This window comes from Charadrius vociferus, unplaced genomic scaffold (genome assembly GCF_000708025.1).
Source record: "Charadrius vociferus isolate BGI_N301 unplaced genomic scaffold, ASM70802v2 scaffold553, whole genome shotgun sequence".
NCBI classification, from domain to species: domain Eukaryota; kingdom Metazoa; phylum Chordata; class Aves; order Charadriiformes; family Charadriidae; genus Charadrius; species Charadrius vociferus.
The window spans coordinates 859,312-886,093 of NW_009647688.1; the positions used below are offsets into that span (position 1 = coordinate 859,312).

Sequence of the window (26,782 nt, forward strand, 5' to 3'; positions counted from 1 at the left end):
CTTTCCCTCTTACAACAATATTGCATACCAAAATGCTGTTGCTGGACTTGTTTATAAATTTCATGTACTACCTTAGTCTGGTAACTAACGACAGCAATATCCTCTTCTCTCAACTTTTATTTATCCTTTCTCAGGATTAATTTGAAAGACTGCTTCTTCTTGTGCTGTTATGTTTATTCACCATATTTTTCTCTTTTATTTGCTGACATTAAGTTTTATTTAATGCATACTGCACTGCCTGCTAAGGGTCGGTATTTGTTAATCTTGCCTGATCACTCAAACCCTACTCACATTCTACTAAGTTTTGTAAGCAGAAATGAACAACGGACATAATTGAAATAGCCCTCAAGTAACAGTTAATTAGAGCAGAACTCTTATCTGTATTATGCATCTTTAATTTGAAAATTTGTCTTTTCAGAAGGACATAGCTAAAAAGAATAGAGGGTTTAGAAAATAACAACTAAGCATAGAATTCTGGCCTACAGTAAACCTAAAAGGTAAGGCTGCGTGGCTCTGGCAGCCTGTGTCTCCTGGCTAGAGAAATCAGCAATGGCTAATGGGAATCAGTAGCCTTAAGAAAGGAGTACGATCAGGTACTATCAAGCAAAGATGCCAGTGCCAGCTCTTCCTGAAATGGGCCAGGCGTTCTGACGATGATCCTCCTTGCCCCATGAACTTAGAAAATGCCCCATTCTGCTAAATACAGCTATTTTGAAGGTAGGGATAATAATACTGAATTATTTCATAGGGTATAAAAAATTACTAGTTCAATTTCACACTGAGAAATGATCAGTGTTATTGTTATATTTTGAAATACATTAAAATATTTCTTTGTACGGTTGCTTTTTTTCAGGAAGAGGAGCTAAGGTTTAAAAGGGGAGTTCCTGTGCAGGCAGCCTGCCAAAGGCTGCTCCCTAAACCCGCACGCACAGCCAAGAAACTAATCTAGTTAAAGACTTATCTTGATATGCCTTTTCCTTCATCTGTAATATGAAGTCTATGCATTTCAGAAAAAGCTATTTTAAAACATTTCAGTAACTTCTATAACACAAACTTTCAAAAAGACAAGACAAGAAAAAGAGCCCATCAGCTAGGCAAACACTGTTCCCACACTGGAAATAGGTAGAACAGTGACAGTTTTTGAACATCCATCTCAGTGCTCCTTGAATTGGAAAATTTTGTATGAATAAAATCAAGAATGCATTTACAGTGCGTAAAGTATGCACATAAGCGCTTTCCTGAACTGAGGCCGAACTTCTTTGTCTGCAGTCTCTTTATAAATACATAGCAGAACCCAGCTTTTGGCACATTAGCTTTACGAAACATGAGTTAGTGGGAAACACTATATGCAGTAGAATTGCGAATAAGATGAAAAATACAGAGCAAATAGAAAACAGCCTGCAGGGCCAGGGGGTATAAAGCCTCCTTGAAATCCTAAATTCAAATATGCCTTAAGTCATGACTGAAATAATTTGGTTGGTTTCATCTGAGCAGCTAACAGAAGAGGCTTGTTCACATCATTACATTGCAAGGGAAGTGTTTATAGCTGCCAGGCTTCTTTCCAGAGAGAAAAGTAGCAAATAAATGCATATTATACAGAAATACATAAGCAGGGTAGAAACAAAAAATGTAATGGTAGACAACAAACTATTCTCCTGATCTGTCTTACTAAGCATCACTGGAGACTCATAAACAACAGTAATTCACAAAAGTAGTAAATGATGTTTATAAATGTATGAAACCCTGATGACATCCTTCTCTGAGGAAAGAAGTAGGAGTAATCCCCTCAACCCTTCTGCGTGGGGGAGCCAGAGGAATGCACAAACCAGTGCTATGGAAAAGGGAGACTAAAGAGTTCAGGGTCTAACTTAGATGATGCCTTTGGCCTAAAGCACTAATAAGTCCTTCACCATCTTTGTAACGCAGCACTTGCCCTAACAGTTACACAGGAAAAAAGATTCTTTGCTGGGATTTAAGCATCCTTTTATAACAACCTTTAGTGCAATTGCAGGGATGGCCTTTGTTTTCCATGGATTCGGTTGCCTGGCCCCAGGAGTGCTGGATTAATTTAAATTACGTGCCTGTTTGGGAGTCAGATCTCCTTGATGTTCGTAGGCGAGCCCCGCTACTGCAGCATGGCTCTCCTGAGTTGTATCAACGTAGTTCTTTGTGCATACACTCTGGACCCATGGCCTGGGGACCATTCCTGTGTCTGCTCTCGGAGCAAGGTCAGGGTGCCGGTTCTGCTTCCAGAATAGCATTGTCGTGGGGAGGGTGTTTATTCACGCAGTGTGCTTCACACCATGCCCATAAGAAGTTGTGGTGGTTTAACTGAGAGAACGATGCTCTACCAGCTGAGGGACAGGAATGGTTAAGGCTGGTGTTGCTTTCTGTGTGCCGCCGCTAGTGAAGCCGCAAGTCTGCTACTAAGAACAAACCCAGCCAGTCTGGGGATTCTCCCAGGAAAGAGAAATGTCAGAGCTGACACAATGTTTGCAGTAATAAGCTGTGTTGGCAAAATTCTTGTAGATGTCACCAAAATGTAAATGAACTCCACTGACTCAGGGAAGCAGTCTCCTGAAGAGAGAGACACAGTACTTATTTGCATTTAGCAGGGGATTACAAATATCGTTGTTCTCTCTCCTTCTCTCAGACTGAAACTGTTGGCTCAGTGTCGGCAGCAGAGATGCATTTCTCTTTCTTGAAACTAGTTTAATACCAAGAGAATAAAGTGTGTATCCCTGTGCTTGTCAGCTAGCTCTTCTTCACACATACTTTGCTGCAGGAATCCTGCTTCTCAATACTAGGAATGCAGTATATGATATAGTACAGCAGAAACATGTAGAAGTACATAATTGGTACAGAAACAAAGAGGTCAGTCAATGAAAATACACGACAGATTCATCAATTCAGTAAGATACAGTGAGGTCAGTCCACAAGCCTTTGCTGGACTCCCAACATTTTCTTGCCCCAACTACTACGCTGGAGACAGCAGTCAGCACGGGCTTCGCAACGCGCTACAGAAACCTCATTCTGGAAATACTCCGTGGGGCATGAGTTAACAAGACGGACAGAAAGTTTACCTGATGATAAAAATGCATGAACGAGACAGGTATAATGCAACATCTTATTTTTTTATTGTCTGGAGAAAGGAAACATCATCACAATAAAAAAAAAATACAGAAAGACAGCACAGGAATGTTACTTATATTTCCCAATTCTTAAGGAATATAAAGCAAAATATGAAAAATCTAATAGGCATAAGTGTCATACTTTCACCATAAAGAATAAATAGCACAGTAATCCCAACTACAGAAGAGATGAAAGCATCAAGGAAAAAAAAACACAAAAACCAAACCACATTTCCATAGCAAGTCTTTTTTCCTATTTTCTGTCTTCACATAACCCATGTAATATTCATCAGAAGTAATTGCTCAGCTTAAGGAAACAGTGTGATGGTAATTCATCCTTCTTCCACAGCTCATGGAAAGTGCAAGAAAAATATGCAGAATTAGAGCCTGACTTAACACCGAGCATACGACATAGATCATGTGCCACAGAAAGTGTCAGTTGAGTTTAATTTAAATCACAAGTCAGTCCAAGGAAGAGCAGAGTTAAGGTATTGCCCTTTTGGTTGTTGACTTAGGAAACACATTCTGTTAAAGCTCCACTCTGCTCAAACGCATTGGTGTGTCAGTTGACAGCCTCGGTGCAACCATCTGTCCGCACATGACTGCAACGCAATTTGAACACTGCCGGCCCTTGCAGTAGGCACACAATAAAGTGTTCTTCTGACAAAATTGGATCATACTTGTACTAACAGAGGTCAGCATGGGATTTCAGGACTGAACAAGCCAAAGAAAGGGGTCACGGTCTCGATGTGCTAAAATTGTGCACATTCAGTTCATTGTTTGGTGCTTGAGCAACTGACTTGTCTGATGGGAGATGTGAACACCCCAATGATTTGGTGTTGGGTAACATGCTACTCTTTAGCACTAATACCATGCCTTCCCTTTGAAAAGGGAGCAAGCGTTTAGACACAGGATGCCAAGTTCCTGATACACCATCTTTTCTACCAGAACAGAAAAAACTATGTTGGCTATATAGGCAGTAGACTTCCAGTCGTATAGCCATCCATTGCATGGCAAAGTCCAGCAACACCCCGTCCTCCCCACTGTGTAGGACACTGTTTTATCCTAACGGGGAGCTAAGACAATGCAAAGGGAGTCCACAGATTTTCCTTCTGTAACCCACCAAAAGCCCCGTGACCTGCTATACAGGGAACCACAATGCCCTGCCACACGTTGCTTAGAAAAATGGGGCACCTGCAGGATCAGAGTTACATGGGGATAGTTCTGCTCTCGGTCTACTCCCTTGAGCTGCTGTTTCGTCCACGTCAGAAGGGAAGAGGTGGGTGAGAAGCCTGCGTCCTCTACCTCCTCCGCAGTTATGAAGGACAGGCAAACTGGCGTTCATCAAACGGAAACAAAACATGCCCTGAAGTCAGCATCTCTCCTACCACTTCATGGAAACATGAAAACCTTGCTTCAGTGTGCTAAGCTGCAGTGAAAAAAGCCTACTTTTATCAGTAGAAATTGCCAACAAGAATGAGAAGAGCTCTTTATTCAAGGATGATAAGTGAAAGCTAATATTAAGGCTGACATTAGGCAAACTGATTTCATATTAATCTTGATTTGGGATCATAGCATAGCAACTATTTGTGATAATATATGTATATACACATTTGTAGAAGGCAGACAGGGGTTTTATGAGTTTGATGTATTCATATTAAATTACCTCGAGTAAGAATCTAAAGGACAGTGTTTATAGAGTAAATAAGACTAGTGAAATATTCCATTAAATCAAAGACATCCATCACAAATGTCACCACATCCCCACCATAGAAGGAGGTTCCATACAAATGTTACGTCCCTACTGATGGGGCCCACGGCTGTAACCCGGTCCTCTCCCCACGTCCCTGAGCCCCAAATTGCACCCTGCAGCCAGGACTGCTTTTTGTGGTAAGGCAAGATCCTTTCAACCCAGCCTTTGACCTGACTGACCAGGCTAGCGACTGAACTTGCTGTATCTTTTTCCTGTCCACCCTAAACAAGCTGTTCTGGGCAAGGAGCAGAGACAAGGTGCTGGAGCAGAAGGAAGAGGTGTTACTGCTTTCATTGGCTCTTCAGTATTAACTACTTGGGCAAATAAGTTGAAGGTGGTTTTATTTGGATAAAGCTTAATGAAACATCTGGTACAAATGGTCTCTAAAAAGAAAGATCCCATTCTCACAGATGAGGGTTTCTTTACCATCTCCTCCCCGATTTCCTCCTCCCACTCAGGAAGGTATTGTCACCCTAAAGAAGCCACATCTAAAGCAAAGGTGACAGATCAACTACACGTTATTCCTAGGGTCAAGCACCCTTCTCCCACATTTATTCTGGTAATTAAATACCAACAATGAAGATTAAGTATACTGTCCTTACAGGAACATATTAATTAGAATTAAAAATTGTTACTTCAAGACAATACAAAACCTTGAAGTTAGATGTCTCTGCTTAAAATTGCTTTTACTGTTTACCAAAAAAAAATATTTTAAAAGTGCTGAGATCAAAAGCAATTTGCCAAAATTCCAGTGAAGAAAGATAAACATTTCATAGAAAAGATACAACCATAACAAAAAAGTTGTATTTCAAATCTAATTCAATAAGCATGCAAATAATGATTATAGTCATGTTCCTAACTTACAGAAGCTTGCATGGATGGATAATTAATCTGATCTCATACCATGATTGTTATGCATGTACATTAAACCTGCACATCCAAAACTGCTATGAATGTGGTTTTGCAAAAGACAGTGTTCCCCCAGCACATCTTACTGACATCCTGCTCACTTGGAATCCTGCCGCAGTGAAGTGTCTGCTCCTTTGTGATTTCATGTTTGGGAGTAATTGAGAGATGAGCAGATAACTGAGCCAGTGCACAAGATAATTTGACTGGATGCTGTATTGATTCCTCCTCTAACAATTCAGGAACTGCTGGTGATGGAAGATTGTTCAGATAGAGTAACAGTAGTGCAAAAGAAATTACAGGGTACCCGTGCTTCATCAGTGATATCTACCTCATAGTCAGTGAGAGAGTAAAAGAAGAAATCTTGTGCTAAATTAATCAGAGGAAACAGGATCATCATTCATACAGCCAGTAATCATCTTGAAAAATATCGTAAATTAATGCATTATACATTGTTCATTACTTTTTATCTCAGTCACAGTAAGTTTCTAAGGTTGGTATGTGTATGTTTCTCTTAGCAGAACTTTTGGGTAATCAAACACTGATAAAGGGCAACATGAGGAATAAACCTACGCGTTATTAGGCTATCTCTAATCTTTCTTCACAGACAGGGTTTCTCTCCAAGTAACACAGGAGATGAACGGGAGCAGTGACGTTCCTTTCAGAACCAACAAGCTCACTGAACAGCCTTAGCGCTTCCTCAGTCGACAGGGTTGCCCACACCTTCACAACCATCCAGTGCCTGCAAGCTCAGGTATATTGTTAGCAATGAGGCCATCTGTTTTTATCAGCAGCCCTGTCTTCCTTGGCCCAACCCTAAAATCTGGTATTTCAGGAAACTATGCAGCAGCTGTTTGTTAGAAAAATCTGTGATCTCATCCCCAGAAGGACTTAACAAGATAGTATTAACAAGTGACACATTAAATATGAATACATCAATTATTTTAATAAACCAAACAGCATGATGTATCATATGCTGTCAGCAAAAGAGAGATGAGGATCTAAAGTGGAAGTCCCACCACCAAATGATATTCAGCGCAGATTTTAGAGCAAATTGTAGTAGGACGACATGCACAGGCTGAACATGATAAAGCTGTAGGTGTAGCTCCAGAAAACATAGTGGTTATCCTTGTTAACACTTCTAGCACATTTCTACAATTAATACCACTGCAGAAGCTATCTAGAAGAAGGCAAAGGTTCAAAAAGGGACAGAAAATAAAATCCTGTATCTCCGGTAGTCTAAACAAACCAACCCAAGCAACAAAAACCACAAACCCACAAACCAAATACACACACACACACAAAAAAACCCCAACCCACACAAACCACCAAATCCCAAAACCTGCATTCCCTTGCAGGTGGAATTCCCTCCGTGGGGCAGGGCCTCTCCCTTCTCTAAGTCCTGAACAACGTATCACTGTACTACAGCCTCAAGACACCCCCACCACTCCTGATTCAGACCCCTCAACAAATACCTTGTGATGCGCAAGACAAGAATGAGGAGTTAAAAGAACTATTTGATACATGCAGAGATTTCAGACCTTTCCCACAGAATGTTTTTCCTTAAGCTTCAGGACAGCGGGCACTTCGGATTAAAAAAAAAAAAAAATTGAAACAATCAAAAAAGTGTCCGCTTTCCATTTCCACTCTAACTGGGCATTTTTCCAGCACAATTATATTTAGGATATGCTGTGAAGTCCATGGTTTTACAAATTCTGAGAAATAGCTGTTCACCTGCTACTCCCAAGGTAATGTAATATTGCAAAATTGCTTTGAGGCAATAGGGTAATTCTGAGTTTACATCTTGTCTCCACAGCAGATCAAAAACTTACTGTTAGCTTTTTAATAATTAATATGAGGCTTATCTCAGCTTTTTACATATTTCACTTTCCTGTTATGATACCCATCAGGAGTTCATTCTTACATTAAAGCACGAGAGCTTTAAAAAGTAAACAGCCGCCTTTTCTAAGGTTATTTTTGTTCAATTTCAGCAGATTAATCAGTCATTGCACTGCTCTTGCTTTAAGCAGTTGAAGTTTGAGGCTTCCATATTGTCTTAGCATGCACTTGGTTCTCATTCAGCCAACACTCCCACAGACTGGTGAGCTTTGGTGGAGGCCTCACACTTCAGCCGTGTGTCTCACCAGACCTTGCAGAGGTGACCTGTGGAGATCACGGGGGTAAAATGTGAATTCCAGCCCTGGGGTTCCATCACGGTTGTCGATACTTGGTCTGCTCTGAGAGCCACAGCACCTTTGCACAGGAGAGGACCGAGTTTTTACTGCTGTTCAAAGCTCTATCACTCTACTGCTGTTGGAAGGGATTTTCCCCAAGTCTTTAACTGCAAGGTCATTATGAAGGTAGTGTCCAGCACAGACGACACATATCCCACTGTATTTTGCTGGGATTTGATATTTCCTCTTGTACCCCTGGAGCAGCATTTTTCCCCTTCTATTACTTTCAGTGTTACATCGCTTTCATGAATGAGCCTTTTCCAGAATAGCATCCACTTTTCTCCAGCTCACACATTGTATTTCTACTGTGTCGTATAAAATAGGAGCTATTTTCATGCTGTCAGTTTCTTCCCAAAAAAAAAAAAAAAAATCATTGTCTACTAATGCAAAGAATATAAAATTTCAACTGGCTTTTAATCTTTGAATGTCTTTTAATCTCATTTTTTACGCATAAGAAACTGAAGATGTTCCTATATTCGCACCAGAATTGAAGGAGCAGCGTCTCTCATGCAAATATTAGTCCACATAAGAGCAGGTGCATACAATTTACATATCTAAGTTTAGCAATCTCTTTGAGATGGTGATAAACTCTTCTAATGAGAACTCTTTACATTGCCCTCATCTTGAAGGACATTCTGAGTTCTCTTGTATTGCAAAACTATAATGTAATATATACCTTTTTGGTAGGGAAGAAGTATGTTCAGTTAATTTGAATAGAAGCACCTTAACTGGCCACACCATGTGAATCCTCTTGGCTGCATTATGAGCCTAACAATGTAATTCTTATCTGCCAGCACACAGTTAAAATGAGTAATAAAGGTACATAAGAGGATACTGAAGAAGGGGTTCTTCTTTTGTGTGTGTATGATTCTCTTTTAATTTGTTAATCAAGTAAGAGTCCTTGCTGTTAGCAAGTAGGTAGGTGAAAATCCCTTTGCAGTCCATGTGTGATCAGGATAACCAGCAAAAGAAATAACTTCCTTTTCTGCTACAGAGTTGTTTATATCTTTCTCCATATATTCGCCCATGCACTTGAAAGGGGATAGAAGAGAATTTTACATTTCAAAAGAATTTTTGAAAAAAGCTATGAGATTCTTGGTGGAGAAACTAGCACTAGTTTCTCCACCAAGAATCTCATAGCTTTTTTTCCCCAAAAAATTTGTTTTTTCTCCAGTGGGTAAATGGGAACAATTTAACAGGCACATTTCCACTATGAATATTAATAAAAGTAAGAGATATAGGATGGTTTGCGTGCAGGCAGGGCTCAGGAAACAATGGAGGGTCCATTTGTGCTGCAGTGGTGGGTTAATAGTCAAAGGAAGGTCATTCTGCCTCATCCGAAATAGCAAATTGTGTTCAGAGATAAAATCACAGTTACGGGATAAACTGCAAGAACAACAGTTAGTGACCTTTAACATCAGACTAAACACACAAAGCACATCTCTGATGTGAACACCGCTACTGCAGGAAGGTGGAAGCTGGATGGTATTTCTCTCTCCCTGTTGTTCCAGGCAGTATCCCTAAAAGAGCTTTCATTTAGGTAGTCTTATTAGAACCACCCCTGCAGGGCACACTTATTTTCTGGGACTGAACCACTTTCTGGTCCCTTTTGTTCAAAAGGCCACAAATACTAGCTAGCCCTAAAAGCAGTCGGTATTCCCGGTTAAGACACTGTCAAGGGCGCTCTGTGGGCATTGCAGAGGTTCTAACCCACATGCAACACCGTTCATTACAAATGGACTTATAAAACCTTTGTAACTCAAAATTTAATCAACTTTCCCATAACATATAATTATTTAAATGGAGTCTAATCTAAGAAACAGCGTGCTCGCAGAAAAAGCCAAAGTTCTTGTTCTAGCCTTACTCTGCATCTTTCTGTTACTGTTCTCACTCAATCTCATTCAGTAGCAATGCAGAACAATGCACACAGCAATTTCCATTTCCTTTAGAAATTTCCTTTTAATCCTCTTTGAAAATAGTAAATAGCTTCATTTTAAGTACAGGGAGGAATACTCACAGCCTGCACTTCTAATTGCCTGGAGAGAAACTGGTGCAGTGCACACAGATGCTTCTCGTGGCATCTGTAAATATCAGTCCCTCTCAGCCTGTGTCTTCTGTTTGGGGAAGAACCCAGGACCTCTTCCGACTTCCCAGTAGGTAGGAAGGTGTGACTACCTCATCTCTAGCAGCTATCGATGTTTACCCTCTGCTGAAACTACCCTTGAAAGGGAAAGTATATGTTATATTTAAGATACACACATATACATGCTCCAGTTTATACAGAAAAGTGAGTAAATGTACTTTCCTAAAGGCTACACTTGTTTGGGGGAGGGGGGGTTGCTTTTAAAGTCCTTCCTCTGCCATCTCAAATGGAAGAACAACCAACATTGTATTATTTCTAAGAAGGAACTATGTGGAACCTATAAAATGAGCTGGATATGTAAGGCAGCAGAATGTTAGGCTACTCCAGGAGAACCACCACTGCCTATAAGCTGGTCAAAGTTACTGTTCCCAGTCCCTCGGGGAGTGAGTCTTCTCTCCTCTTCAGCCAGACTCAGCTCTGCCAGCCAAAGGTACGCACGGGACACGCAGAATACGCAGTGTGTACCAGGCAGCCCTTACACACTGCACAGAATACATCTGGAATGGTGTCCGGCTGTATGGCAAGTCCTGTACTCCAGTTCACCAGTCCTCTAACCAAACGGGTCTCCTATAGTAAGCAATAGGGATTTTAAAGACAGGATTTCCCTCGCCCCCGTACTATTACAAATAGTAATGTTTGAATAATTTAATTTCTGTAGATTTTCAGTGTCCTTGAATTTTGGTGGCTCCTTTAGGAACAAAGAAACTACGTGACTGAAATTGTCCCAAGAATCAATATCTGTTTTGCTATTATTGACATTCCAGCAGCTGTCTAAGCAGAAGTCCTTGTCCTATTCAGACAAAATCCAAGAGAATGAAATCGTTTCTTAATGGTATGAGAAAACTCCTTGATTCATGCAGGCAGATACTGCTGTAGCTTTTGCAGATACAAATGATAATGTAAGTCATGCTATAGGCTTTGTATACTTTGTGACATCAACACCGTAATTCATATGGAAGTGCACAACAACACTGCAAAACCATTTTAATTATTTAAAAAAACCTCAAGTCACCTTGAAAGAAAGATCGAGATATATCACATATGCTATCACCTCTTCAAAAAAGATCTTTGGATTCCAGCGTTTGTTAGCAGGTTTCTAACTTAGCACCCAGCTCCTTACATAACTGGCTGGATCAGTATTGCAGTTGTCATTATTTCTTAAGCAGTAAATGTCAATCATTCTTCTACATTTTTTTTTTTAGTAATTACCACTAAAAAAGACTGGAGATGAGGATGGAAAAATAAATAGGATTATTTCAATAGGAAAAGTCTAAATAAGAAGCAGCACATAGCCACAAGTACTCTAGAAGGAGTGTTCAAGGTATATAAAAGGTGGATATGATTCCTGAAGCTCAGTTAGTAGTTCAATCTCAGAATTTTGTTGCAGGTATCATCCTTTACGAGCTCTTTTCTAGAGTTCCAAATCATGTGAGCAGGTTAATGATTGCTGAAAGATGCTGGTTAATAGAGCCAATTGAACAGTGCAGTGCAACAGAAGGAAAATACCAAACTCCATCATTCAAAAAGTTTCACAATTTGAGCCAATTTAATAACAATCAGGAGCGGACAGCTGATTTACAGATTCCTAAATGCATATAGCAGGCAACAGAACACAAGTCAGCTGCTCACCAGTTGTTACTGTTCGAGCTAGCAAGCATTTCATCCCTGCCATCTCATTTGCTCTGTGGAAGTGGAAAGTAAAGTTTGTAAAGAATGGAGCTTTTCTGTGAAATGTTTTGGCTTTGGGTTTTTTTTTTCCCCCCAATATATATTAGGTTTTCTGCCTGGGGTACATCTTCCATGAGCTGTAATCTGCCCTATAGCTACCTCTTTAGGTCACATTAGATATCGTTCAGACAGAGCTCAACCTCCTAAAGAGGAGACATGAGACATCTCGATCACACTTCAAGCAGACAGACTGCTGAGGGAAAAATATAGAATTATTTGCCAATTACATTTTTTCAAACCTTTCCCTCTCAGAATAAAAAGAAAAATTATTGTATTGCTACATTTTTCCCCAAATTCTATATGAGAAGCTTACGTGCCAAAATACCAGAGTTTCTCACAATAAAAAAAAAAAAAAAATTATTTTTTTGCTTTTGCCCCAGTCAAGTCACTACCAACCTAAGTTGGATCTTGTGAAGCTTGTGAAGGTAACTTTACTTTAATGGGTAAAATAGGATTCTCATCATACTTATTTCCAAGCCCTAATACAGAGTTTCTGAAAAAAAGTAATAGGTTTGGGTCCCACTTATAAAATTGTATTAGTTCAAAGTTGTTTGTATATGAGAAAATAGGGGAAGAAATATATTGTCCATCACAAAGTGGGCTGTTATACTTCCAGAGTGATTTGTTTCACTGCAGTGGTATTTATCATGTTGATAAAATAGACCATGGATCTGAAAATTGGAAGATTTTTCCTGTTAATTTGAAACAGCACCCATACATGCTGCTGTGACATCAACATAATACCCTAAAGCCACAGCATCTGAAAAGATTTATTTTCTGAGCCCTTATGCAGCCACATTCTCTTTGCTTCTGACATTCTCAATTTGCAGGCTGCTGGTGATCCAATCTTATTCATTCTGGCTCTATAATAAGGATGTCAATGCAAGAAGAGAAAAGTCATTATCTGATAGCCGGCAGACATGATAAAAAGGCAGAGTTAGATATCTCAGAGGAAAGGCCACCCTTTCTGCCTTGGATGAGCTTCTCAAGGTCATGGGCGGCTTTTGTACCTGTAAGTACGCTCCAAATTCACTTTAAGCTGAGGGCATCAGATAAAACTGAAATGTCCCTATCACACAGTCTCATGTCTGAATAAGGTTTTGATTTTTTACTATTAATCAGTGAAAAGTTTTAATTATGAGTAGAACATATTATGCAGCGAGAAAGATCAAAGAGGCAATGCGAGCTGCGGAGAAACTTAGTCTAAATGTATGGGTCCTGCCTGGTTAATGGCATTCATATGGGTTGGGATTACACTGAAGTATCTCCCACAGTAGCAATAATCAGGCAAGACTTTTACCTCAAATTTAAAAATGATAACGAATATCATGTGGTTTGGGGAACTGTTTAAATGTCACAGTTGCAGCAACTGACAGCAAAAATTTATTTATTCCTCAACTGTCAAATCGCTACTAAGTACCATTCCAGAAGAGAAGCTAACATCAAGCACAGGTTAATGGGCTCTCGTAAGCAGTAAGTGGATGAAAGTTTGAGCTGCAACATACATGAGCTAAACTAGATCAACCCATCTTTAATCTATGAATACATACACCATGTGATGCCTTTTACAAGCCACATTAAGGTAGAAGTTTGAAGCAATCCCTGTAGGGTTATTATGGAGTATCAATTGCAGCTTAAGAGGCAGCTGAATTTTCTGTGTGCAAACCAGAAAAGCATACCGCACGGGAGGACGGCGCGTGAGCGGCCCCTGGGCTGCTGGGAGTAGAGGCAAGCAGCGTGAGAGGATCAAATATGCTCCTGGGCCTCCTAAACTGAAAGTTCCTTTCCCTGTACTATTTGTATGGCTCCTGTAAAACTGATTTACAGAGAGGACACTTCCCAAGTTTTTCCACTCTTCCACTCATTTGCTCAACTTTGCTACAAGATAATAAGATAAATGCAAAGGACCAATAGCATCATCACCAGTTCCTTTTAAACGCTATTTAAGCATTACACGTACTAAGGCAGCAGTTCTTATCTGCTTCCTGTATCTCTCCAGAGTATAGGAAGAATGTGATGGGCAGTGTTCCCATAGCTGAATGATTATAACCGGGGAGCTGAGTGGTTTTATTCTTTTGGTGTTAAAAGCCTGTAGATGTGAGAGTGTGCTGTAGCATGACAGTCTGCACTACTGTATAGCTGCTTTAGAGGGCAAGAACCCAACATTCAATGCATCCAGATGTTAAGGCAGTGCCACCTGCTTCATTATACTTTACACAAGCCACGGGCATACCCTGTCTTTAGTGACCGATTTTCCAACTTCCAAACTTCAATGCTAGCTATAAACTCCCTGTACTTACTCAGTTTTGAAGTCTTTCTGGGTCCTTAGTTACTCCTGCCTCAATAAGCTGCCATCACAGCTGCTGTAGATCTTATGCAATGGAGCACTCAGCCATAGGTGTGCCACAGTTACTCTCTTTCACCAGAGCCACAGAAGGCAGTCTTGCAAGAAGCCAAAAAGTAGGTTGCAAGAAGCTATGTGAGGAGAACATACCTGTTTTCTTCCCTATCCAACTGGTCAGAATTAGTAAAATGCACAGTACTTTCCTTTTTTTTTATAATGGGGAGGGCGCATTCCGTTCCAGTTTTATCATTAAGTGGGACTCTTAACCAGGGAGTCAGAAGAAATCATAAATCCATCAAAAGTGTTCCATGGAAAATGTGCTGATTTCAATTTTCAGCTCTGCTGTTCTCATAAGCTTTTCCTTCTATGGAATTACTGACTTTTTTTAATATATTCACTACATTTAGGGATTGGAAAGGTTAAAAAAAAAATCGTAACTTGTTACATTGCCATTCCATTTAAAACTGGCAGATTGTGATTCTATGATTGTTTGCACAAAAATAAGAGCTGAACAAAGTATAAATGTAAATCGAATACAGGCCGGATTTTGATGTGAAGTGACTCCTGATGTATACTTGGGATAACCAACTTAAGTCCCATAAGGAGATGACATCCTGGCATTTACCTAGCCAAAGTGGGAGGTTCCAACCTTCCTCAGGATCCAGATGGAATAGCTTTGAATCCAATGGAGACTTTTTTTTTAAAAGAAAAAAAGATTTAGCCCCTATGGGGCCTTTGCATTCAATGACTTGAATAATATCTCTCTCCCTTGCTACAGCGATGCTCTGCGCAAAGCCATCGCCTGTGATCCAAAACCTTTTTCAGCTTGTTTTTGTAATGCACCTGCCTCACTCATTTTGTGAACTCCTGCCCGGGAGCTACAGAAATAAGCAGTGTGATAGCAGTGTGATAGCAGCCTGGTAGCAGCTGCAGGCAGAGCCTTATTTCACAGTACAGCAGCAAGTGCAGAATCCAATTGGTCACTCTTGGCCAGACTAAATCATCTTTGAACAGGAACTGTTCATAAAGGCAGTGTCAACAAAAATCTTCATCAATTCCATTAATTTAGCTTATCTGTGTGCCTCAGTGAGACATCTCAACTCCTTCTTGCCATCTGTCAATCTCCTCCCCTTGATAAAGAGACTGCATATTCCAACACTGTTCCAACCAGGGTTTAAAAAAATGTTTTAAATTGTTTTGGTGTTTGAGACACTTTGTTGTGATTATTTAAAAATCAAAGCATACTATGCACTATCCTATACTGAGCTTCCTCCTACTCATTTCCAGTCTGTACACTTCATTAATTTAAAGGTAGCAGGAGGTGCTACATCATCAACCCCAAACAACTTAGTACTAACCCAGAGCGTACATGTAATACAACATTGTTCTGTCAGTGTGCTACAGCTCTAGTTCAGCAAGTCATCACTGAGCCCGTTCTCTCCTCGGGCAATGCTTAATGGAGGCTGGCAGGGATGTAGAGGTGCAGGATTCTGCACGCAAAATCCTCCCAGTACAACACATCAGCACTTCTTCATGAGCTGTTCACGTACATTTCAGGCTGGGAAAAAAAAACACTCTATGTCTCATCCTCTCCACCAGTGATAACATGAATTACCATCTTTATTAAGATGATAGATTTTAAACCAGGGGAAGAGATTTGGTTATCTTAGTAAGATCCAGCCTTAAAATCGTCTCCAATTTTTAAAGGGAACAAAGAAAACCCCATCAATTACAGAGACCATTGCGGCTTCACTAGCGCTGATGTGCCTTCAGAAAAGAAAAGAAAAAACCTCACAACTATTTCAGTTTGGAGAGATGTGATTTTCATTTATATGTAGCGCTTCCCTTCTGTCTCATCTGGGCTACAAGCACATAAAAGCAGTGGAGAAGCCGTATCTTGGATGAGCCAAACTCCCCTGAGGCATCCACACACCAAGACGTTCCACTCTGGCAGGATCTGACCCAACTGAAACTTCAACATTCCTTACTGCCAAGTTAGAAAGGAATAAGAAGTGTCCCTTCAAAGACAGGTGAATGAGAAGGAGGAATAGCACAACATACACCAAAAAAGTTGAGTTGTACTACGCCTTCTTCAGTTACATATGTCACTTTACAAGTCGGTCTGTTGAGATGCAGGAGCACTGTGTAAAATAATAGAATGTGATATTTAAGGGATTTTGCAGATGGATAATTTATTGTCTAACACTGAATGGATAGCGTAGGCAATTTTCCACCAGTACTCTCATTCTAAGTGTTCCCTCAGCCATATGTGTCCCTTGCATTGTATTCACGGCTGAAACAGCCAGCACGTTCCATTTGTGCTGTGTCTGGTTAGTCACACAACTCCCATCACTGGATAAAAGCAATGGTTTGTGCATCCAATATAATTCATATTTAGAGGATTAGATATAAAGTATTCATATTTACACATGTATTCTTTACAGTTTGCAGTTTCATGGGAAAAATACAACTTACCTCAAAAAAAAAGAAGAAAGCACTCTGCTACTGCCATTATATTTATGGGCTTTACATAAATTTCCAGATACTTCTATTCTGAATGGAAACAAAGTAGCATTTTTATATACAGAAATGTACAGTTTATCAAAAGACAACTTATTTGGATAAGAGGAGAAATATTTATAAGACCTTCCTTTGCCAAAAGTAATATAAACAGAAATTTACAACCAAAGAATTTATATCAACATCATGTCTCGTCCTGTAGTTCTTAGTCACTGAAGCAATTCCCATAGTAGTAAGTCAGTCTGTAAAGTCCGGAGGACTACACTCAGTGTCAAATTGAAAATAATACCATAAGAGAAGTTTATCAACTGCATATTGTTTTAGGAACTAGGCTGTTATTCATTCTTTCTAATAAGAGCAATATTGCAGTCTATCTTGTCTTTACCAGAGACTGGGTTCAATTAGATTAACAGCATAAAAAAAAGAGGAAAATTCATGATGGTGAGAAGCAAGAGATAAAACAGACAAGATTTGGAAAAGCTAAGGAAGCCCTGAGAATGTGCTAGATATATGGGCTGTCTTGAAATAAAAAATAACACCTCAAGTACAAGTGGAGAGTATAAGAGAGAGTGCTTTCTATTTGAAGTCACTGCTAACCTGTTAAATTCCTATAAAGCCAAATAGGACCAAATATGAGTGCTCACTCTGGGTGGTACCACAGGAATCTCCAAAATACTCAGTGTGTTAAGACACCAGCTGGCTTCCATACACAACTAAAAAAAAAAAAACGCAAAATCTAGTGATCTTTTCTTTAGACAGTCCCTTCCTGTTAAGAGGATCATTTAGTAGCTGTTCAAGTTTGAAAAGATCCGAAAGCACTCGCTGAGGCCTCTTTTCTGTCTTACTGAACTTGACGGGAAGTTCATCACCAGCTCCAGTTTCAGTACTGCTTGGCTTCAGTTTGAAGATCCCAGGCCTGACAGTGGATAGAGCAGCCTCACACCCCAGGCTCATCGTCTGGTCATAATGGCAACAAACTTGATTCTTCCTTTTATCTTTACAAGTCAGCCAAAATCACCAATAAATTATCACCAGTACTTTCAGTTCAGGTGTCAATCCCTGCAATTGTGATTTAAACTACCTGGCACTCCTGGGATACTTTGCATCTTTCAAAGACAGAATTTGCAAATATCTGAAAAAGCAAGGCTGTGGAAAGCCAGCGGGAATACACACTGGACACATTTCCAACAGAGATAGTTAAAAAAACCTGTGCAAGTGAGAAACACGATTAGAATTGTAAACTTTGAGGAAGTTTAGTTCTAGTGCAAGGGCCATAAGATCGGCCGAATCTACCCCTCAAACATATCCCATACCCAAAAACTCCATGTGCTAAGAGTATTAAGTAGGACAGTTTTCCATACCCTTTAGATTCAATGCTATAGAATCAGTTTCATTTTCAGAAAACTCGGTCTTCTCTTTTGGCATAAAACGCTTTGTAAAAGCTCAGCACATTTCTTGGCTGTCTATCTTAATTGCTCATAAAGATTCTCAGCCAACAGTCAAGTGCTTCCAAAAAAATTAACAAAAACCCTACTACATGCTAATTCCCCAGGTTTTTTATATTTCTAGTCAGTTCTCTCAATGTCAAGTGTTGGCCAATGATAATATACATTGGCTTGAAGCCATCGTCTTCTTTTTAAGCTTAGTGTGACTGCAAGACACCGAGTGGTATATCCCACCACAGAGAGCGGGGAAGACATTGCTGAACACTGTCTGCTAACATCTATCCATGTAAAAAGCACTTGCACTTCCAAAAGCACATATTCACTTTACAGAACATTCAAAAGAGCAAAATTTTGTTAGCCTTAGTTTCTGTAGGAAACAAATTATTTATCTGTTCAACTGGCATATAGCCAGGTATAAAAATATATCCATGCCATATCTGGAAGCTAGTCGTAGTATATCTGCATCTCCAATAATTTCTTGCATCAATAAAATTGTGGTTTTCTTGGTACATAGTCTGATCCTGAGCAGCTAATGGGAGATTGCTTTTTGATTTGGGGGTGGGTGGATGGGTGGATGTTGGTTGGTTGGTTTTTTATAAGCTGTGGATTAAGGATAGGAAATGGGTGCTTACTGCAACTTGTTTTCAAGACCTAAGCCCAAATTTGCATGCCCAAACTTTTGTCCACAAATAAACATATGGAACCTTTTACTTCAGCAGACAGAATCCCTATTTAAATCCTGAATCCTTTTTCCCATAATTTCTAACATTTACCTCCCCTCCATTAGCAGTGCAATCCCCCCTAAATACCTCTATGGGCAATTAATTCACACGGATAATCATCTGTCACCAGTTGATTGTCTAGAGGAAACTTAATGTGTAACTTCTGATACTCTCTCTTTAGCTTGTCTCAAAAGGATATTTGACTCACGAATAAATTACTGGAGTTATTCTGACTTTTCATAGTTTGGCATAATCTTGCATTTTCCATTTTTCTCCCTTAGGCAGATTTATTATTGATCTTAAATAATACATCTAGAGATACATTTATTTTTGTTTTAACAGAGGAAAGCAGTTATAGTTTTTGCCACATACAACATGAGTGCATTTCAACTGAAAAATCAAAATGGGGTAGAAGTAAGAGTAGTAACATTGCTGTGTAGAACTGCTTGCCAGGAGCAGAGGGACACGAGTGTCACGGTTTAGGCTCAGCTCAGTCTGCGGTTGCCTGCTGTGCCACAATCCTTCCATGCTGTTTTAAGGCCAGGTCTCTCTGCCCACACAGCTCCTTCCTTACACAGTATCGGGCCGAACGAGGGAGGATGAAAGGAGGAGGACTGCACCAAACCCAACCTCTCCGCGAGGCACGTAGCCAGTTTGAACACAAGGAAAGCCTGAACTAAAGCGCAGGTTCGGCACCATCCTTGGCTTACTGTTTAAACGTACAGGAGAGCCCAAAGGGCAATAAATTAAGTTTATTCGCTTTCGGGTTTTTAATGAGCAAATTTTAAGTACTCGCTGTGATGGTTTTCTATCTCAGCAACTTATTAGATGTTAAGGACCAACAGCACCGCCATATTGCCCAAGCTTCTAAAAAGCTACTAAAAAGGCAGAGTTTTTGACGAACGTCCAGTGCCACGCTAAGAATTCCACTCTGAATGAGTCTCTTCCCCCCTCTGCTGCAGATCAGTTTCTTGGGATGCTGACTTATCCCACAAACTAAAGCATGCCCTGTACTACAAAAGCATGCTCTGCTGTTTCACTCTTGCCCAAAACTTTCTCTGCAAAACCTTGGAGTCTTTTCACACCTAGTAACAACATGCGGTTCTGCTCAGAGCCCAAGTTTTTGAGTTTCCACATTCCTCCTTCTGCACGGAAGTGCTTTCAGCATCAATCATTTCATGATACAAAGAATCTTTTCAGGAACAAGCAATCAAAATTGCCATTATGCAACAGACATCACTGACTCCAGCAGGATATTCCCCAAAAACAGGGAAACGATTGCCGAGCGACTCCCCCAGAGTCAGTTACTAACAGCTCCAGAAATCAGTCTAATAAATAGGTTGTCCGTAAGAGCATGAATTTGTACAATGGATCTGTCTCAGACTGGCTCTTAGGGCTTTGAAAGCCCTTAGTTTTGGCATCCCTATAATCACACTTTGTAAATGTCTCTTTTCACAACTGACACATTCTTTCTCTCTCTGCTGTACAGAAGTTCACTTGAACCAGAGCAGCCCAGCCAGTGAATTCCCCAGCTACAGTGAAAACGGCAATGATACCAGTTTACTTGTTTCACCCCTTCTGGTGGCTGGAGTAGTGATCGGACTTGTGCTATTTCTGTCCTGCGTTACAATCATCGTTGGCAGTCTGCGCAAGGATGGACGGTTAAGACACCCCCATCTGAGGAGAGATGCTGTTTATGGTAAGATAGCTAGTTATAGCAAGAGAATGTTTAACTTTATTAATATCTGGTGCTACGGGCAACAAAAAGCATCTGGCCGCTGTGCAAGGGGTAAAAAAAAATAAAATAATTAAAAAATAGGATGAACAGGTCACAGACAACTTTGTAGTTTAATAGCATCTTTGTGCTGGCACTGAATTCCCATAGTAGAAGCTCCATAGTTAATGGTTAACGTAAACAGGGCCAATGCCAACAGCATTTCTTAAAGAGCTTATTTTCCCCTGATACAGTATAAGATTTCTTCTCCATCGCTAGACTCCTGATAGTTTATTTTCACACACCATTATAGCCTTGGTATAGCATACAACACAATTTCTCTGGGTTGGAAAGCCAGGCAGCTTTCCAGTTCTGCAGTGTGCGCTGACCCACAACACTGAATGACTGGGCAATCCCTTCTTTTCTGACCACAAAAGCTCGTAACTGCATATAAACAGAACAACAGGGCATCAAAATGTCATGACAACCGTCATCATCATTAATTACATCATTAATGACATCGATGTCATTACAACTGTCATCATCATTAAAGAGATTGGTTTGCTATAAAAAAGTGCCAATTCCTATCCCCCTTTCCCCTGAAAAAAATCCTCCTTACTTTAAAAGGATTTTGGAATATGAAGGAGTTAATTGTAGAATTATATTTTTGGCCAATTTGGGGTTTGCTGACCAGAAGTTAAAAGCCACTTTGTCAAGGAAATGACAGAATCTGATTATTTTCGATATTTAAGGAAAAAAAACAGTTACAACAAGTTAATTTGCAAGTCTTCAGATAGTAAAAATTCAAATGATAAATAGATTAATGAATTGAGTGAAGCATCAACAATTTTTGTCATCTGTGGTTAGGCTGCTATATCTGCTCTTTGTTATGAGAGTACAGTTCTTTTCATATTGTTGAGCTTTTTCTCTTTATATAGAAAAGATAATAATAGTGAGCCTCATAAAAATGCGTCAGCTCAAATCTTGATTTCACTGAAGTAAATCAAGTATCCACTGAAGTCAATCTGACTTCATTTAATTATTTGGACCAGGAATTTTGATGTCTAGAGGAAACACATTTCCTAAGATCAGTTTGTCCACCTGGAGCCAGGAACAATTATTTTTGGCTTTTCCAGAAACTTTTATCCAAATAAGTGAATAATGTCTATGTTTTGGGAATAAATTTGAGAGTCCAAATAAAATGCAAACTCCCATGGCAATGTACAAAGGAAAAAAAAAAAAAAAAACTAACGTCTACTATTATCGTAACATCTATTTTTCCTAGCTTTCAGCAGCTAAATTTGATATTAAATAGTTAAACCCAAATTGGAGTTACCATTTTACCCATGAACACATAAAAACATAAAGGACAATTTTCAAACTGCTTGTTAGAAATAACAATGCTAGAGAAATGGAAAAAGAAAAGCATGGTGATATTTTCAGAGGAATTTAAAAGAATCATCTGAAACTAAATTGTGCTAGTCTGCTCAAGTGAGAATTTTACATTAGCACATGCCATCCTAACATCTCAGCATGCTTCCACCGGCCAGCAGGGGAGCAGCGGGAGTCACTGGGAAGTTGGCTTCCTTCACTTCTCAAGCGAAAGGGAAGCACAGTGCTTGATAGACTGGATTAGTCCCGGTAAATTCCTCGAGAATAAATTGGCAGAGGTGAAAAGTGCCAGAAGGAGGAACAGGCAGTTCTAGTGAGTCCTGCCCTTTACCCTCTGTCGAGAGAGATGCTACTTTGATATCACTTTAGAAGCTGGCCCTTCTCTCCAGGTACTATCTTAATGCATAGAGTGAAAAGGAGAGACCACTTTATTTTTAAGACAATTGCAGGGGGGCAGGGCAGTGGAGATTGCTGCATTTCCACAATTTGGGACGTTCTTATGGAAATCTACCCTTGAATATTGAGCATTAACTAACTGTCCTCAAAGACAGCATTAAGTTCTTGGTACTTCTGGAGCTATGAGGCTCTTGTGTGAAAGCATTAAGAAAGCCGTGAAGCAGGCAGCAGGTGATTTTCTCTACTATTATCCAGTTTTTCCCCTTTTTGTGAGTGTTTTTATTGAGAATAGCATTTTCTCAAGACACATACCTACAATCAAACACCTAAGCCTCCTTTTAAAAACCTTCACAGAATTGGCAAAGTTTCAATCTGTGCGACTCCTGGGAACTTCAGCCATCCTGCTAACGTTTGAAGCTGCATGCAGCAGAACTGACACTCCTTTTCAGCCTCTGAGGCACAAAAAAGCTTTAGGCACTTGCATCTTGTAGGGCAGCACTAAATATATAGTCCCTGTGCCATAGCTTGAAAGACCACAGTTCATCTACAGATGATGCTAACTTGCTCTTAAAGGAATAGAAATGTCCTGTGAAACCTGATTGTTCCAGAACACCAGTAATTCCTCTGCCTCAGATAGGTTTTATTTTCTGATTTATGGCAGTGTTTTAAACAGTGATACTGTCTCAGAGAATCCACCATGGAGGAAGAGAGCAGCGAGTATTAATGGCTTGTTTTCCAGCTCCAGATGGCTTCTCTTATGGTGGCTCTTTTGGAGAGCTGAGGTCCACCTGCATGGAGGAGTTTCCCCCAGCTTTCGATTTTGGTTCCTATCTGGATACGCTTTCTCAGGTCAACGTCATGTATCCCGATTCACCGCCACGGTAAGCACTTTTCTAAGATTCTGAGTGTTATAGTCCATTATAGTGTATATAGCCCATACTATACAGCCTGTATAGTCCTGCACTTGCAAAGAAGAAAATAAAACCGCTAGACCTATACCCACTACAAACATGCAGGTCACACTAAACAGCCAGACTTTGTTTCGTTTAAGTTCAAGCCTCCCTTAACAGAATATATCTTTACTAAATAAAGGCATGGGTACAGCCAATTCTCATTTACTAATAGTCACATTAAAATTTATCATATTGATGAAACACACAAGGATACAATAACAGCCATGACAAGTGACAAGAGTCACACTTTAGGCCGTCTGTATCTCCTCTGTGTGCCTCATGCACCTTGAGGTTAATAAATGAAGGAATTCAGTTACTCCCTCCAATGACCCAATAGAAATTGTTTTAAACAGAATATCACTTCAGGCTTTCTCTAGTGGTGTGGATCTACAAATGGCAGATAATGGTTGAGGTTGAGCAGCCGTGCCCCTCTCCACTTTTTTTCCTTCCTCTCCTTTTTTTCCTTTTAAGCAGACTGGTTAAACTTGTATACTCACAAGGCCAATCCTTCTCTGATTGCTTGCATACATATGCAATGTAGACAGAGTCAGTAGTATGAACATACAATGTATAGATCTTTGCTTTTTCTATTCTGTGCATGTTTTACAAGCAACCCTTTACGTATTACAAAGTCATACCATATAATAAATGGGCTTTTAGAGACGGTGTAAATATTTTAGCAGAAAGCTCACATGTCAAAAATTATTCTGAGCCTGGCATCTAAATTTGTAGAACTTCATATAAAACCACTCAAAAATGTAGACTGGTTTTTGGACCCACACCCACAAGTCTTTACTAATAAAAGCCAGCCAGCTGACACCCAGGCAACAACTTGAGTGGGCAGCTGGCCAGATTCCTGAGAACAAGCTCAGACTCCTGTGAACAAGCTCTGAGAACATATTTCTTTAGCAGACAGGTCTCCTAAGATTATAGCAAAGGTTGCTTCCATTTCCAGTTTGAAACAGGCCCAGAGAAAGATTTTGCACTTCCATGGAGTTCCCTGTTTGGAAGCAGATACAGGACAGCACTAGATGATCTGGGCTTTCCTGTAAATTCTCCAGCAATTTCTGTAATAAGCCTGGCACAAGTTAACTATCTCGTGTCCTACCTTCTTCTAAGAAACTATTCTGGGCATCAGTATGAGGATCAGAGAGACATAAAGGTGTCCAACCACAGCTCCTCAAGCTTCCCTTCTGGGCTGAGTGGACTGCGTCCCGGAGGGGCCCAAGACCTGATACTGCGTACACACACAAACACTGCGCATCCCGTTAATTGGCAGTTCTGCATCCCAGGTCAAAAGTAAAGATTGTTGTCAATGGTTTTGCTGTTTTCTCACTGCTACCATAGTTAAATATTTTAGGAAAAGTAGCTTTGGCAAATTATCAAAATCTTATTAAGTTTTACATCTTAGCAACACAGCTTGGAGAAAACTTCAGGAAGAATAGAGCTTAGCAGATGGCTGAAAGCAAAGCTACGTAGAGAGACGTTTAAACTTACTATTAATACATTATAGATTCCATTGTAACTTGCTGTTCAGAAAAGCACTGCCTGAGAAGCATTGTATGAATACACTGCATTATGTAAGAGCCTGAAAAATTTCTGTATAGCTACCTTTATGCTCTCCTCCATGGCATAGCACTGAAGTGTAATTTTTTCTAATTAGTAGAGTAAAGAGATTATTTGGATTGATGGGTGCTAACAGCAGGAAAACTGACTGTCAGACATGGCCCTGAAGCATAAACAAGACATGCTTGACCTTGTGCATTTAAAATATTAACTGACTGGCATCAGTCTTGCTACATACGACATTTTGAAAAGCAGGTTTACTGCTTAAATGTGGCACTGGCTAAATTAATGCAATTCCTCCTTCTAATTCATGCAGTGCAAGGTGTAATTTAAAGCTAAACCAGCTTGCCCAAAAGCTAATAGTGCAACTGTAGCATAAACAGAACAGCAATGAAGAGCAGCACGGAAAGCAACTGTGTTGGCAAATAGCTCTCAACAGGTATTTGAAGTGAAAGAGCTCAGTGAGTGAAAACTAGTGCCCGGCCGCCACGAGCAGAGACACCAAGGCTTCATTTAACTGCGCTGTTCCAATACAGCCTGCAAGAGGCAAGAGCATTACAGCCCTGCACAGCAGGGGCTGCGGGGCTAAGTATTCTTGAGCCTCCCATTTTTGCTAAAACCATGCTTCCTGAAATGATTTCAGCAGAAAGCACAACACCTCGGTTGGGCCAAGGGGGCGATTATAATCAGTCTAGGATGTTCTCATTAGGTTTTACAGTTGGGCTTTAAACAATGAAATGAGTGGAAGAGGAATTTTAGGGGAAGGCTGATGAAACAAAGAGTCAGAGTACCCATTGCTATGGCTGAGGGAGAGCTAACTGCCTGGGACTGCCCGCTCTCGACGCTCCAAGTGAATGTCCAATACAAAATACTATTTCTATAAAAACTTTAATTGGGAAATTAATTTATGGAAAATGCCTTGGGTGTTAATAATTTAGTTGCTTTGATATCTAAATCACAAATTTCATTTGAGGTTCAATTTGATTATCACCATAGACACTTCCACTAACCACTTTCTTACATTAGATTTTACGTTCGATTTAGAGGAATACCATGCACTGAGTTTTGTCATTAGCCTGACATAGTTGCAGGGTGGTTACACAAAAGCTATTTGGTCAATTTGTCTTGACAGCCCAAAATACACAGTGCTCCTATCCATAAACATCCCTTTAGGATAATTAATGACTTTCTAATGAATCTCAGATCTGTGTTAGCATCTGTCAGATTGATTTTACACAAGGTGCAGAAGGGAAATATAAAACCAAAACACAGTGGGTACGAACGACGCAGTTTCAACATACTGGGGTTTGTATTTTAGAGCCTGTTTCTAACATGTGCAGATACTTGTAGCAGTGCTGGAAGTTAAGTTAATGTTTCATAGTCTGTGTAACCAGAGATGGCAAAGTATTTCTTTCTAAGAAACTTCAGAAACATGATCCAGGTGATGTAGCAACAATTCTAAACCATAGATTTCTTCTCCCCCCAGATTAGGAAACTTGAACAAATTCAACCAGGACAAAATATAAGAACAATCTCCCTGCCACAGCTTATCATCATAGTAAATATGACTTTGAAAGAAATACCGGGAAGCCTGTAAATCCAGTATTTGCCAATTTTTTCAACATTCACTGTGATGGTATGAGTAAAATCATCTAATTGAATTTCTAAGCTTTTAAACTTTTAAGAAGAATCAAAGAAAAAGAAAAATCAAGAGTATTATTCAGAATTATATGGCAGGCAGCAGACCTTTAATCAAAAAAGTCTTCTGGAGTTTGATCAAGATGGTTGTAGTTGTTTTATATATCCTGAACACATGCTGTTCACACTACGTGGAT

General features: G+C 39.9%; 1 protein-coding gene across 1 annotated transcript in view; it reads left to right on the plus strand.

The window, feature by feature from the left end:
* The window catches only part of BEAN1 (brain expressed, associated with NEDD4, 1), a 77,736-nt gene that overhangs the window by 39,813 nt on the left and 11,141 nt on the right, over window positions 1-26,782 (plus strand). Inside the window, exons 2-3 of the mRNA XM_009881392.1 lie at window positions 20,309-20,625; window positions 23,168-23,309. Of these exons, the coding sequence (XP_009879694.1) occupies window positions 20,309-20,625; window positions 23,168-23,309 (459 nt within the window). The remainder of the gene's footprint in view (window positions 1-20,308; window positions 20,626-23,167; window positions 23,310-26,782) is intronic.